Below are 15262 nucleotides of genomic sequence, written 5' to 3'. Positions count from 1 at the left end.
TATAGAAACTCCGTCATGCTAGCTAGCACGCAGTACGAAAAAGTCAGCATAACGAAAATAAACTCCACCTAAACTTGGTTCATATCTGACTCAGATACACTGCAGGTCATAACTTCTTACCTGAAGTTCAGTTCACCTGACACTCTCGGACCAGCGGCCGCTTCGGGTCTCTCCTCTTGCCTCCCTTTTCCTTCATCCACCTGCTGGCCTCCACCACTTGCTAATGTTATTGAATCTGTGGAAGCTCCGCGATAGCCACCACACGAAGTAACGAGTAACGAGCCTATCTAAATCCCAGTAACGAGTAACGCGTTCCCAGTTTTGGCATAATAACTAGTTACCGTGCTCGTTACCACAATAATAACGTAGTTACTGTAACGCGTTACTTAATAACGCGTTAGTCCCAAAACTGATTACAACTAAGTAGCTGCTGCAATTGTTGGAATTCAACTTTTGTGAGATCCCAAGACAGCAATCGCCTCATTGTTCAGACACACAACACAAAACCACAACACTACACACTTAACTACACAAGACAACACATTAACTACACACTTCAAACATGCTAAACGTCAAAAATCTCTCACATCTCAAAACTCTCTCTCTCTCTCTCTTTCTGCTGTCTTTATCTCTCTCTCTCTTCCTCTCGCCATCACTACTAAAACTTCCCCTCTTCCCTAAACAACCAAATCTCATGTTGCCATATCATTTTATGATTGGTCGACATGGTGCATTTTTCCACCAACACGAACAGGCTGTTTTTTGGTTTTCTTGGTCATAAGCAGAGAGTGCTTGCTGCGCTGTCCTTAGACAGTAAACGTGACGAAACTATTCAGGAAAAAACACAGCGTATATATTGTTTATCATGACTCTGGTTTTACGTGGCCTATCAACACAATTTAAAAACTGGCAAATATCACCTTGTTGCTTTGTCATCTTAAAGTGGTCATGTGATTGGCTTACCACGACTACTTTATTCTTCCTCAGTCAAACAGCAGGACTCATGCGATTGTTTTGCCCCCTTAGCTCCAGGTGTTGTGCAAAAAGTGATCGTCGGGCAGAAAGTGATTGCCGTCGGTGGGAGCGCGCGCAGCTGCTTAAAGCTGTAGCGCCCAGATTACTTACAGCTACTTCCGTGCAACTGATATAAAGTGCGGTAAGCTGAACACAGCTTCAACCGTCTGTTTGTTGAAAAATGGTAATTCTTAGTTTTACCATTCTTAGTAATGGTAACAGTGTTGCAACGATAGAAATAGTAATTAGTTTGATTACTCGTTACTGAAAAAAGTAATGCCGTTACTTCCCATCACTGTTCCCACTTTTCCACCTTTGATGTAAAGCGCTGCTACAGAAATCACTGCAGGAGTCAGAGCCACTCGGTCCTGATGCAGCAGGTTATTTAAGCTGTTCATTGTTAAAGTTTGTATTTTATTCTGAGCATGTTTTTTTTGCCAGCTTTAACATTGATTGTTGTTCTTTTGTCTACAATGTTTCCCCCAGAGAAACAGGCTTTTTCAGACTCCACCATAATACACATCATTTCATGCCGAATTTAAAGTGACACTCAAATGGCTCATTTCTTGTGGCTCTTGTCATCCTGGTGGTGCCTTTCTTTCTGTTACACTTTCATTTCCAGCTCTAATGCCTTCTTTTCTTCTCCCCAATATAAGCGAGACCCAGGACACTGACGGGTAAATGGCACCAAGAGATGAAACATCCCCTGTAGTATCCGCCTCCTGTTGTGTGTTTGTGTTCAGTTTCCTGCCAACATGCGGCTCAGCTTTTATTTGTGTCCGAGTTAGACTCACAGAGGGGGGATTATTTCCCCCCAAACTGTTCACACAGCTCAGTGAAAAGATCTGCACGGGGACCAAATAACTGCTCAGACAGGCGGACAGCTTCCTGTGAATCGCAATCGCGTTACAGGTGAACACAAGGAGCACAGATGCTTTTTCATGAAGTTTGTGACAGTGTCGGAGAAGACAGGTGAGCAGGGAAACAGGAAGACCTGTGGATACTGTAATTGTCAGGCTGCTCCCCCGATTAATTTGCCTTCCCCTGTGGCGTCTGGGGCTGTCACGGCCAATAACACGGAGGTGAGGCCTCAGCGGGAGCTCGTCCTCTAATCTCGGGAAGGATTCGCAGCTCCTCCTTCCTTCATCTGCCTGCCAGATTGCAACAAAGCAAAGAGTGACTTTTCTCAGTGTTTGAATTATGACAATGAGCAAGAATATTTTCACATGTCTGTACACTTGTTCTTACTTCTTAATAAGCAGCAAGAGCTGGACTCATGTCAGTAAAAATAAAATCAAACAACAACACGTAACGAAGACCTCACAAACCTATGGCTGACTGACCGTGTCCCCTCGAGATTTTAGCCTCTTTAAGCTGCTTGTTTTGGTTTTCAAGTCTTAAAGATGTTTTGAGCAGCCAGATGTTTTAGTCAGGGGTAGCTGGAGACCACAGACTGTACATAAAAGATGGAAAAAGGAAGCGCGTTATACTGGCGTTCATTCAGTTAGCCAGCCACGGAGGATTGCAGAAATACATGTGAATCACAGGTATTAAAAACAGTAACTTTCTACAAAACGAAGGAGTGACAAGAGTATTCAGTCTCTTATTTAAGGAAAAGTCATAAAAATATGTTTAGTACCTAAAATAAAAGTACAGATTATGTAGAATCATAAATGTGATTTAGCTTTAGAGCGATATGTTACCATGCATGAGTACATTTGTTTTCAAATCTGTAGTAAATAAATAAATGGAGTGCAAAGTAGAGTGTTTACAACCACAATACAGCAGAGTAGAAATACTCAAACAACGTACAACAAAACTTATTTTAGTGAAGTGCTCAAATGGACCATGTGACTGGCGTTGGTAGGGGAAGCATGGACTCATTTATCTGTGACTGATGAGTCTGTGCCACTAGGTTGTTTGAATATAAGAAGTTTATTATTGTAATTATTATTGGATTCAACAAGACAAATAAGGTGGAAGGTGTGTTAGGGCGGAGATCACTACGCCTTTCCTTTATGTACAGTCTGTGGAGGAGACAAAAAACAGCGATAAGAGGGAAGTAAGTGTAAAACCAACCTGGTGATTTACAAGTTCCGAATGGAGAACCATCTCGCGGCCTAAAGAAGAAGTGCTTTCACTTCGTCAGTTCACTCAAAACAAAGAAATTCACATCATCGGCATTCTAATTGTCCCATCTAACAAATCAGCTTATTCTCTGCTGATGATGATAGCGATGCAGAATATTGATGCAGCGCAATATTCTCTTCTTGTTTTTGAAGTGTAGCTTCAGATATTAATGCCTGGCATTTTAAAAGTAGTGTTTCTCAGTGCAACCTTTTAACTATGTATGTGAAACTCTTTCCCATATGTCGGCTCCTTTTGTCAAAGCTGTCCTTTAGTGTCTGTGATCTCACATGCATACATGAGCGCAAACTCATAGTTTGTAGTTAGTAGTTTTTATTGCCTAAATCCAATCAGTAACAAGCGAAACAGACCAGGCATCTAAAACTTAGTGCAATTCACAAATGTGCCAATCTGAGATTTTTGCCACCTATGCATCCTCAGCTGCTTTAAAGACAGCGGATATTTCTGCCAAAGGACACTCCGTAGCAGAGATCACGATGAAATCTGCAGCATTATGTTAAAACACGATGTTACAGGACTGACGAAACAAAAGCTGAGAAGCACAAAATCTCCATAACAGTCGACCTGTATTTGCAGAGTTCAGACATTTATTGATCAGCGCGGTTAGTGAGAAGATTCAGAGGCAGTATCTCCTGACCCTGACACAGCTCACCCTGTAGAGTCTCTGCCCCACCTACCCATGAAACTGAATGTCATCCCTCATCTGCTCCCCATATTCATGTCTGTTTTGCCATCTTTAAAAAATAAAAAGGATAATATTTCCTCTTTCAGGCCTGGAGGAATCTCGGTGCACTACTCTCTGGTCTTTGAGGTCAGTTCCCCTCAAATCACCTCTGAGATTTCAGAGAATGCGACTGACACACCCAAGTCTTCCTCAGCCAACTCTGCACTCAGGGAAATGGTGACCAAGGCTCTGCGTGAGGAGGCGTCCCTTCCAGTCGACCTGGATTCAATTAACTTTGAACCAGGTAACGTCTCTCCACAGAGGTCACTCTTTGGTTTCATTTATATGGTCATCGCACAAATAAGTTGCATGTAAAGAGTCATGAACAGCTCTACTTGCATTTTTTAGACGGCATGGGCAACATCCAGCTACTGTGACACAGCTGTCTCAGATCGTCCTCTGTGATCCAGGCCCTTCAAAAGCTAAAAAATTTCTTCAGGACCTAAATTTGTTTCACCCAAATGATTATTTAGAACATGTGAACACCGGCATTGTTCAGTCTTCAACGAGAACGATGTTAGAACATTATTTTAATACAGAAGGATTCACAGCTACAGTCTGTAACAACAAAAACACCTTTCATAAAGACTTCTCCAGTGAATTCTCAGAAAACAGTCGAAAACGTCCCATCTGACACTTTCTTTTAAATAAGCCTCGTTTATCTGAATTAAAAATGAGGAACTGAATTAAAGAGCTTCACTTTAATTCAGTTTTGTACTGGCCAATTGTAAACATAGAAAACCTTACATAATCAGGCTCCCTGGAGCTCTATGACATTGTGGTTCCACTGAGAATTTTGGGCTCAGTGATACCTGGAGCATCCGGTGGAAACTTTTACGTAACTCCTAATTTGGACAATCAGCTATTTCTATTTAGTTAAAGCATTTAAGGCTTGGTGTATAATTCCACTACAAGATTTTGAGAAATATGAGTAACTGATTGGTTTTATCTGATTTCAACCTGCTTTTTTTTAATGTCATAGAAAAGATCCTCCTACCAGCATTGAGAGCCACCGCTTCAGTTGGAGTAATGAATCAGGTAAGACCATTATAATGGTTAATGAAACTGTAGTTGGCTTATTTTAAAGAGAGACCACCCCAGATGAAACCCCATAGAGCCTGCAGTGCTCTCTATCCATCACGTTCTATTAAATTGAAGACAACTGATCTCCAGAACTGTGCAGGTCACACTAGAGCAGTCTTTGTTTGTGTTGTCTTGTACAGCTTTCAGTGTGATTGGTAACATGTTTAAATACAATCCTTAAGACTTAAATATTGTAAATTAAAGTTGTCTAATAGGTTTTTTTTGTTTTTTTTTTGTTTTGTTTTCATTTTTGCCAACATGCCTTCCACAGTCCAGCGAGCCTGATTCACACAACGAGTTGGAAATTTCCACTGTGGAGCCAGAGTTTGACAAACTCTGGCCGGCAGTTTCCCTCACCCCCATGGAGAAGGAAAATGCCCTGGAGATCCTGCTTGACCCAACAGCAGTCCCAGATGATGATGCGACAGCAGTGACCAGTGGGGTGGCAGAGGGCAGCGATCAACTCCCAGGCTCGGAGGACGTTACTGATGAGTCGATTTATGTGAGTGAACCCGGGCCAGTAAAGGAAGAGGGGAAGGGAGAAGAATTGCTGATCATTACACATGAGATTGAAACCATTCATCATGATGAAACCGGTAAACTTGTGCGAGACTACATTCCCACCCCTCCTGCACTTCTTGAGCTGGAGACAGATGCTCCCTACGTCAGTTTGTCTCCTAACCTGATACCAGAGGGAGAACTGAGTCCTGTTGGTGACGACAGAGAAGTTCCTAGATTGGACACTGTTCAGATTACCCCAACCGCTAATATTATATTCACTACAATTCCGGCTGCAAAGGAGGCGCCTGATGTTAGACTCCCCATCACAACAGTCTCCGCCATAACAGACCAGCCACCCACAAAGCCAACAGTGATACTTCATGAAGACGAAGAAGAAAATGCTCTTCCAGAGGAAGAAGAGGAGGTACATTTGGGTGTCTCTAAAACCCACGATGCTGGTGATATTTCAGAAACAAAGGATGTTTCAGAGTTGGAAAATGAAAAGGGCCTGCTCAAACCAGAAAGTGGGTTGGCAGTTGAACCTGATGAAGAATCGCTCAAAGTTTTGCAGGCAACTGTTGAAGTTTCAGAGACAGTTGAAGGAATATCTGAAGTTTCAGAGTCAGCCAAAGAAGTATCTGATGTTTCAGAGACAGTCAAAGAATCATCTGAAGTTTCAGAGACAGTCAAAGAATCATCTGAAGTTTCAGAGACAGTCAAAGAAGTATCTGATGTTTCAGAGACAGTCAAAGAATCATCTGAAGTTTCAGAGACAGTCAAAGAATCATCTGAAGTTTCAGAGACAGTCAAAGAAGTATCTGAAGTTTCAGAGACAGTCAAAGAATCAGCTGATGTGTTTAAACTAAAAGAAGTAGTAGCTGAAATTTCCAAGGTAGATGAACTTCAAGAACCTAACAAACTAGGAGCAACTGTTGCAGACCCTGATGAAAAAGTAGCTGAAGTATCAGTTGAAAAAGAAGTACATGGGGTTTCTGAACCAGAAAAAGAAGTGCCTGAAGTTTTAGAGCCAGACCAAGAAGTAGCTGAGGTTTCGAAACCACACAGAGAAGTGCCTGAAGTTTCAAATTTAGAAAAAGAAGTATATGAGGTTTTTGAAAGGGATAATGAAGTGCCTGAAGTTTCAGAGCCAGTAAAAGAGGTAACTGTAGTCTCAGAGCCAGGTCATGAAGTAGCCGAGGCCTCAAAACCAAATCAAGAAGTATCTGGGCCTTTGGAGCCAGATCAAGAAGTACTTGCGCCTTCAAAGCCAGGTCAAGAAATACCTGCGCCTTCAGAGCCAGGTCAAGAAGTACCTGCGCTTTCGGAGCCAGGACAAGAAGTACCTGCGCCTTCTGAGCCAGGTCAAGAAGTACCTGCGCCTTCTGAGCCAGGTCACGAAATACCTGCGCCTTCTGAGCCAGGTCAAGAAGTACCTGCGCCTTCTGAGCCAGGTCAAGAAGTACCTGCGCCTTCTGAGCCAGGTCAAGAAGTACCTGCGCCTTCTGAGCCAGGTCAAGAAATACCTGCGCCTTCAGAGCCAGGTCAAGAAGTACCTGCGCCTTCAGAGCCAGGTCAAGAAATACCTGCGCCTTCAGAGCCAGGTCAAGAAGTACCTGCACTTTCGGAGCCAGGTAAAGAAGTACCTGCACCTTCAGAGCCAGGTCAAGAAATACCTGCGCCTTCAGAGCCAGGTCAAGAAATACCTGCACTTTCGGAGCCAGGTCAAGAAATACCTGCGCCTTCTGAGCCAGGTCAAGAAATACCTGCACTCTCTGAGCCAGTTCAAGAAGTACCTGCACTTTCGGAGCCAGGTCAAGAAATACCTGCGCCTTCAGAGCCAGGTCAAGAAATACCTGCACTTTCGGAGCCAGGTCAAGAAATACCTGCGCCTTCTGAGCCAGGTCAAGAAATACCTGCGCCCTCTGAGCCAGTTCAAGAAGTACCTGCGCCTTCAGAGCCAGTTCAAGAAGTACCTGCACTTTCGGAGCCAGGTCAAGAAGTACCTGCGCCTTCAGAGCCAGTTCAAGAAGTACCTGCGCCTTCAGAGCCAGGTCAAGAAGTACCTGAAGTTTCTGAAGTAGATAATGAAGTGCCTGAAGTTTCAGAGCCAGCTGAAACCTCAGAGCCAGGTCACAAAGTAGCTGAAAATGCAAAACCAGACACAAAAGTGCCTGTAGACTCAGAGCCAGGGGAAGAGTTTATAGTAGAATCTCAAGAAGTTGCTGTTTCAGAGCCAGAAAAAGTAATTACAGAAGTAATTACTACTCTAGGTATTGAAGAGAAGGACCTTGAATTTTCAGAGCCCAAGGCAGAAGCAGAAGAAAGCACCGTCAAAGATCTGACAGAAGAAGCACTGCATGAACAGCCCAGTGTTTTACAACCAGAAGAGGAAAAAGCAAAAATTACAGAAGAGATTAAAAAAATGGACGAAAATGTAATTCCAAATTTGCAGCCTGAGCCAAATGTGGGGGGTGTTAAAGAACCAGAGGAAGAGTCACAACTCACAGGTGTAGAAGATGTTTCAGAACCAAAAGGAGAGGGGGTTGATGCCACAGGATCAGAAAAACTAGTGCCAGAGGCCTCTGAACCTGAAGCAAAAGTAATTCAGGAAAAGCCAGCAGATGTGAAACCAGCAGAAGAAGAGGTTTCTGAGGGTCCAGCACGAGATGATAAAGATGTCGAAAGAAAGGAGGAAGAGGTTTTGCGGGTAGAAAAAGTTAAATCTCCAGCAGAAGAAACTGCAGAACCAGAAACTGCACCGACAAGGGAAACCCAAGTGCCCAAAGTAACAGAAATGGCACCTGTGGAAGTTGGGACTGCAGAATCAGAAAAGGAGCAAGAAGAAGTACCAGAACCGACTGAGTCGGTGGTAGAGATGAAAAAGGTACCATACGAACCATTACCTGGGAAAGAATCAGAAGTACTGGATGTAACTGAGGTCCCACTACCACAATCTGAAGAAGTCGTGGAACAAGTGAAGGTTGCTGAAAGCCCAAAACCAAAAGAAGCTTCTCAACCGGTCAAAGGCAAAGCTGACAGTTTACCACCAGAGGAAAAGCTACCAGAAGTCTCAGAGCCAGAATCTAAAGAAGAGGTAATAGAGGAAGTCCAACAATCAGAAGGGGAGCATCTTCATGGCCTAGAATCGGATCCAGGTGAGGGGGTAGTAGAGATGTTAGAACCAGAACCTAAAATAGATGCCACTGAGCCACCTGCCGAATCAATTAAAATCCTGCCCTCCTTGGATGGTGTGGACAACCTTCCTTTTGGAGAGGATGCTGTTCAGGTCATTGAAGATAAAAACCTCCTGTATCCTGTCAGAACTGACTATCATCACCCAGCAGAGGAGCATAATTTACCCGTCATACCAGTCCAGCCTTCCAGCGAAGATGTAGGCCAACCTGACCATGACTATCCCATCATTGATCATTTTTACAACGAGGAGGATGTAGAGAGTGTAGACGTTCAGGTGGAGCATGAAGTCAATTCCACCACAATGACAGAAACGACAAAAGGCAATTCACACTTGGAGACGATCTCTCATATCACAGGTGAGCAGGTGTGAAGAGCAGTGTTGGGGTTGTTATTCAAAAAAGTACTTTATTACACATAATTTTTTACTTTCCTTAAAAGTAATGCAGTACTTAATTACTCGCCGGAGAAATCAGTTCGCTTCACTACACTACACTACACTACTTGTTACATTACTTAAGTGTTTCTTTTGTAAAACCTATAAAGAGTATAATATATGGGCGAATTACAGTAATTATAAATGAGATGGAAGTGAGATGATTACATGTTTTCTGATGGATTGATTATATAATTTTAGAGCCGTGTACAAACCAAAATGTGATCTCCCTACATTTCAGTGCAGACTGTGCAATGTGTCTGTGCTGCATGAAAAGTTGTGGGTTATTTTTTGATTATTAAAGACTCCATCAGATGGATCTTTTCTGTAAGATTTTATCTTAGTGCAGAAGTGAGGATTCTGCATTAGCTGTATGAATTTATTATGTATGTATACAGGCACATTTTGGTAATTTGTTGAAATCCTTTGTGTGCACTCATGACTTAATTAATCCTTTTTGCCTGAAATTTCAAAGTGGCAGCTGCAGACACAACAGGCACATCAGAAGCCACTAAAGAGTTGCCAGAGGAGACACAAAAAAGTAATTTATCCCCAGAAACAGACATCAGTGTGACAGCACCACCAGCTTCAGACTCACTGCCTACACCTCCGGCAGCTTCTGTCGATGTTTCTGAAGTGTTTTTACCCGTCCCAACAATTGACTCTGGACTCTTTGAGGTAGCAGAAGAATCTGAAGTCCCCATTGTTACTGAGTCTCCTGAGGGTGATAGCGCTGAGCCGGAGGTGGAGTCAGAGCAAAGCGAGCCACCTGTCGTCATTATTGATGAAGACTTAGGAGGCTACATAAAAAAAGAAGGCGGAAGCCCCACCACCCCGCCGGATGCTACCGAAGACATGGTGGAAGAAGCTGTGCAGGACCTGGCTGTGGAGCTGGATCAAACCAGCGTGGTGGCCACAGACCCAAATGAGCTCCTGGAAAAGGGAGAAGAGGGGAGCGGCTTCCTGTCTGTGCAGGAGGAACACAGGACCATTGTCACCACGGCCACACCTCCACTGAGATACCTAACCACTCCCACCATGACCACGGCCAGCCACGGCCGGGAGCTGGTGGTGTTCTTCAGCCTGCGCGTCACCAACATGGACTTCTCTGAGGACCTCTTCAACAAGACTTCACCTGAGTACAGGTCCCTGGAGAACACCTTCTTAGACGTGGTGAGTTGGAATGCAACCTGCATCCTTCTTTAGGGTTCTTTATTCTGCTGGTTTGTCTGGTTTAAAGAGTCATTATGTGTTGTTTGCAAAACTGTCACACCTCTTTGAATATATCAGCAATCACCAGTTAGTGGATTACAGCTGTTTAAGTAAAAATATATTTAAAGTTTTACGTACTGCAGCATTTCTCAAACTGTGGGACATGAGCCGCTGCAGGTGGGGCGTCGATAACCAGCTGAAAAATACAAATGGATGGAAAATTAATAAAACTGTGGGTAAACCTGAGGGTACTGCTAACCTTGGGCCTTTGCTTTTCTTAATGACTAATAAAACATGTTCAATGTGCTGTGTAAACTTGGATGAACTAGCTACGATGATGCAGAGCTGACAGCAGCTAGCCCTGTCGGCACCAGCCTGTCTGTGAAAGTGGCCACGGCAATATTAATGCATAGCTTTAAACCTCGATGTAACTCAAACAGGAGAGTTGAATAAAAGGTTTTCTCCACTACTGTTGTTCTGAAGGAGGAAACCATCCATAGAGGTCAAAACAGTTTTTTGTATTAATTCAATTCAATTTTATTTATATAGCGCCAAATCACAACAAAAGTCGCCTCAAGGCGCTTTATATTGTACAGTAGATACATAATCATATGACCCCCTATGAGCAAGCACTTTGGTGACAGTGGGAAGGAAAAACTCCCTTTTAACAGGAAGAAACCTCCAGCAGAACCAGGCTCAGGGAGGGGCGGCCATCTGCTGCGACCGGTTGGGGTGGAAGAAGGAAAACAGGATAGAGACTTGCTGTGGAAGACAGACAGAGATTAATAACAGATATGATTCAATGCAGAGAGGTCTGTTAATACATAGTGAGTGAGAAAGGTGACTGCAAAGGAAAAACTCAATGCATCATTGAGACTCTGAAGGTTTTTATCTCAGCTGTAAAGTTGGACATTTTAACATATTAACATATTTTAACATATTATCCATCAGTCTATGGAGACTGACTCACTTTTGGAGCCTCATGTGGAAACTAGAGGTACTGCAGGTATTGGCACTAATGCATTCATTTGCATGTCATGTCTGCAGGTTTTTTTAATGTGTGATTTTAGAGTGTTAAATGACACAGACTATAAAGTTCAAGGTTTTATGTGACATTAATGTTCTGGAGTGTGATAGATTTAGATTTAGCTGCTGTACCTGACATATCCGTTTACTCTGGGTATTTTTCCTCGTTAAACGTGGGTCCATAGATATTTTCTTCTCTTTGGCAGAGCCGATATATTTGGTTTATATCACCACATTAAAAAAAGAAGAAGCAATTATCCAATTCTAAAATCGAAAACTGAGCACTTGCTGAATGCAGAAAAATTCAAACTGTTTAATATTTGGGAGAGCATCACATCATGAAGCTGTAGCCTGAGAGCTGAGGGGAGCTACAGACTCGGATCATAATCATGTGTGGCTCCATCAGCACCAGAGACTCCTTTCATGTCATTTCATACATTATTATAAGAGGAGAGGAGAACAAATTCCCCAAACTGAGACCTAATTGGAGCTGGTTTCATCCCGCTTTGATGCCAATGAGCAATTTTTCCTTCTTTGATTAAAATATTCATATTAATAGGGATATTTAGAGTGTATCGACACAGTGCCTGGTGAGTGCGATACCTCATACTTCTATGACTTGATGGGTAAAACAGAAAGCCAGACACAATTAATAACACAAGCTCTGTTTTCATTCCGAGTTCTCCTGGAGCCCTCAGCGTCGGAGCTGCAGGTTGTTGCGCAGTGAATGGATATGTTTTGATGTTTTGGATGAAGTGAGAGAATAATTTCAAGCTCAGGCAGGTACAATACAGCCCTTATTTCTCTCTGAACAATGACTCTGCTGGATTAATGAGGCAGGAAGAACACGCCGGGGGAATATAATGGTAAATGGATGATGCAGGTGCGAGTCCTCTGCCTGAAATACTAATCTAAAGATGAAACGTGCCTCCTACTTACTGCAGTTTTATTTGCAGATTATTGCCTGCCGTCAGTGTCCTTCAGCTGAGATTTCAGATCAAATAATGTCTGAAGAAGTGGGAGCTCTATCTGGATTTCTTAGCATTCAGACAGTTTTATCAACCTTAACTCTCTGCATGGCGCTCACATCTTTCTTTACCTTTCTTATTTTTCTCATTTGGATCCATCAATGATTAACACTCTACCCTAAACTAATTCCTGCTGCAAATGTACATTTTGGTGACCGTTACGTACTGACGTTTCAAAGTATTGAGTTCAAGCCTGGAGGCATTTACATACTAATATGGAGCTGCAGCAAGTGATGTTTGTGCAGCAGCCAATTAGAATCCAGAGCTAAAAACGGCTCAGTGTAACTAAAGGTGCAAATATTTCACATAAGCTTGAGTGACTATTCAAATACTCAGCAGTCATAAACATACCTTTCATTGATGAGTAAGCACTTCCTGCAGACTTTTCACATTAAAAGCCTTACAGGAACAGCAGCCTGCGAGCTGAGGCTTTTAATGAGTGTCAGTGATTTACAATGTTTGAAAGAGTGGCAAAGGTGAATAGACTGGAGTTACTGTTCTTTTTTGTTTAATTGGGAAACTTGGAAGGAAACCATTGAGTCTGCAGAAATGCTGAGTTTGCATTATCAGCAATATCGGCTAATTAAAAGAGGGGCAGGCAGGAAAATGGAGAGATCTGGGTAATATATGAGTCAAAAAACACAGAAAAGCTTTTTATTTGTGTTTAACTCGAGGAATTGAACCAGCAGCCTTTAAGTCGTCTCCTCTGTGTCCTCGCTCTGCTGCTGGCGGTGAAAAATTAATTCAAGCCCTGCAAGACGCAGTAATTATCACATGAATAGAAATACAGACTCAGGCCGACAGATACTGCCTGGTAAAGAAAGTACTTTAAATCCTTTTGGGGACCAACGTTTTCTGAATAGATTTTACTCTTCATCTGCTGAACAGTTTAAACTGCATCAATAGAGGTAATTATGTCCGGTCAATGCAAATTAGAGAAACAAAACTGTCGAGTGTTTCTATTTGTTCTCTTTTAGTTTGACTCTGCAGATCGTGTGTGTGTGTGTGTGTGTGTGTGTGTGCGCGTGCGTGCGTGCGTGCGTGCGTGTGTGTGTTGAACTTCATTTTCAGGGATACTAATTTGTCGGCACAGTGTCTCATTTAAGGTGAGGATGCTCTCAAAAAAACTCAATGACAGGAGGAATACATGAAGAGGAGTGATGACTGAAACGAAGTGCGCTGCTTTACTGCATCTCCTCCGTAAACAGCATAATCACATCAGTGGCACTCGCTGCCAGCGGCACTTATAAATGTACTTATTATTTCCGGACACATTTTACACGCACATGCAAAAAGGACCATAAATATTTGTGTAATGAAGGAAGAAACAAGCATGTTCGGTAAACTGGACTTGTGGGGATTTAACCCGACTTTAAAGAGTAAAACCTCTTTTTTCTACCAGTGATATATCACTGTCTCTCTCTCATGGGTTCAATTTAAGGTCGAAAAATATTTGTTTTAAACTGAAATTTATGATATAATAATAATCACGATGATAAAAATACATTTTAAAAATTCGTAAAAAAGTTTAAATTGATGAATGAGGAAAAATATTTAGAATCACTGATAGAGACTAAAGTAAACTTTGTAAACTCATCGCATAGATAATCAATTCGGTTTGATTATATAACACCAAATCACTGATGACAGTGGGAAGGAAAAACTTCCTTTTAACAGGAAGAATCTGCGGCTATCTGCTGTGTGGGGAGGAAGACAGAACAGGCTGTTCCTTTCTTTGAGGCAACGCGATCAACACCAAACAGAAGACACTTAGGTCACTGCATTTCTAAAGGTTCTCAAAAACGGTAAGATGTGAACAAATAAGATAGTCAGCTCCAAGTATATGCCTCCCTTCAACACCGCCGCTGTTAGCTGTACTATAAATAATAGAAGCGATTGCTGTCTGGTTGATAACAGATGGAAAGCAGCTCGTCGGGCTAAATGTGGTGAAAGCCATTCTTCTCTTTTTATGAGGTGGATGCTTTTTGTGCGGACCTTTTACAAATAAATGCACGAGAGGAAACAGCTTCCAGTACAGATGTTCATACTAATGCAAAGTTATTGAATAAACCATGTTACATGTAAAAATTTACATGTAATTTCTATAATTAATTGCACCAAAGGATCGACTTTAAAGTGAATTGAAGATAAATGGGATTGAAGAAGAAGTACTGACTTAAACTGAAGGGAGAAAAGAACAGGGCTGTAATCCTATTAAGAAGAATAAGCCAATCAATTTGGGGCACAAAAACTGGGATTTAACTAGAAAAAACCCGGATAAATCCTCTGATTACTTTCTGGTTTGAAGACACAGTTCATCCATATCACATTAAAGTTTAAAATTATGACTTTAATCTTTCCTTTCTGTGTCTGCTGACAGCGGATTGACTCAAACAGTGGGATGGTTTCTTCCTCAGAGAGATGTTTGTGTGATTTAAAAGGCGTTCTGTATTCTTTGCAGCTTCTGAATTACAATATAAATCTTCAGTGTGAGTTCAGGCATTGCAAGAATTTCTCGAGCAGGAGGAGGAAACGTAGATGAATGTATTGATTTGTAGAAAGAAATTCCAGACATTCACACAAAACTCTGGATAAAATCAGACTGGGTGCATCAATTCAGCCAAGGCTTTGACTTCATGGGCATAAAAGATGTGAGTTATGTGAGCAGAGAGGCATCAAGTTATTTATGAATTCACTCAGTTTAGACAGAATTCATGATGAGACAGTTTAATCGGCCCAAACTACATTTACATCAATTTTCTTCTGTTTTTCCTTCAGTTTTGTTTTGTGCAGATTCTCCAAAGAGCTCAGAGAAAATGTGTAATTTTCCCTTTGTGTGTGTGTGTGTGTGTGTGTGTGTGTGTGTGTGTGTACTTGGTTGTTAATATCAAATTATAT

The 15262-nt window shown here is 42.1% G+C and overlaps 1 protein-coding gene across 3 annotated transcripts in view; it reads left to right on the top strand.

Moving 5' to 3' along the window:
- The window catches only part of LOC113037600 (interphotoreceptor matrix proteoglycan 2-like), a 99382-nt gene that overhangs the window by 63553 nt on the left and 20567 nt on the right, over positions 1-15262 (top strand). For 2 of the 3 annotated variants that reach the window (XM_026194847.1, XM_026194845.1), the window contains exons 10-14: positions 1671-1691; positions 3934-4130; positions 4869-4924; positions 5241-9021; positions 9574-10271. In XM_026194847.1, coding sequence (XP_026050632.1) covers positions 1671-1691; positions 3934-4130; positions 4869-4924; positions 5241-9021; positions 9574-10271 — 4753 coding nt within the window. The remainder of the gene's footprint in view (positions 1-1670; positions 1692-3933; positions 4131-4868; positions 4925-5240; positions 9022-9573; positions 10272-15262) is intronic. The other variant, XM_026194848.1, reaches the window with a different exon arrangement.

Source organism: Astatotilapia calliptera, chromosome 15 (assembly GCF_900246225.1).
Source record: "Astatotilapia calliptera chromosome 15, fAstCal1.2, whole genome shotgun sequence".
NCBI lineage: Eukaryota > Metazoa > Chordata > Actinopteri > Cichliformes > Cichlidae > Astatotilapia > Astatotilapia calliptera.
Note: the sequence above shows the minus strand (reverse complement) of the source record. Positions and strands in the feature narration are given on the sequence as shown.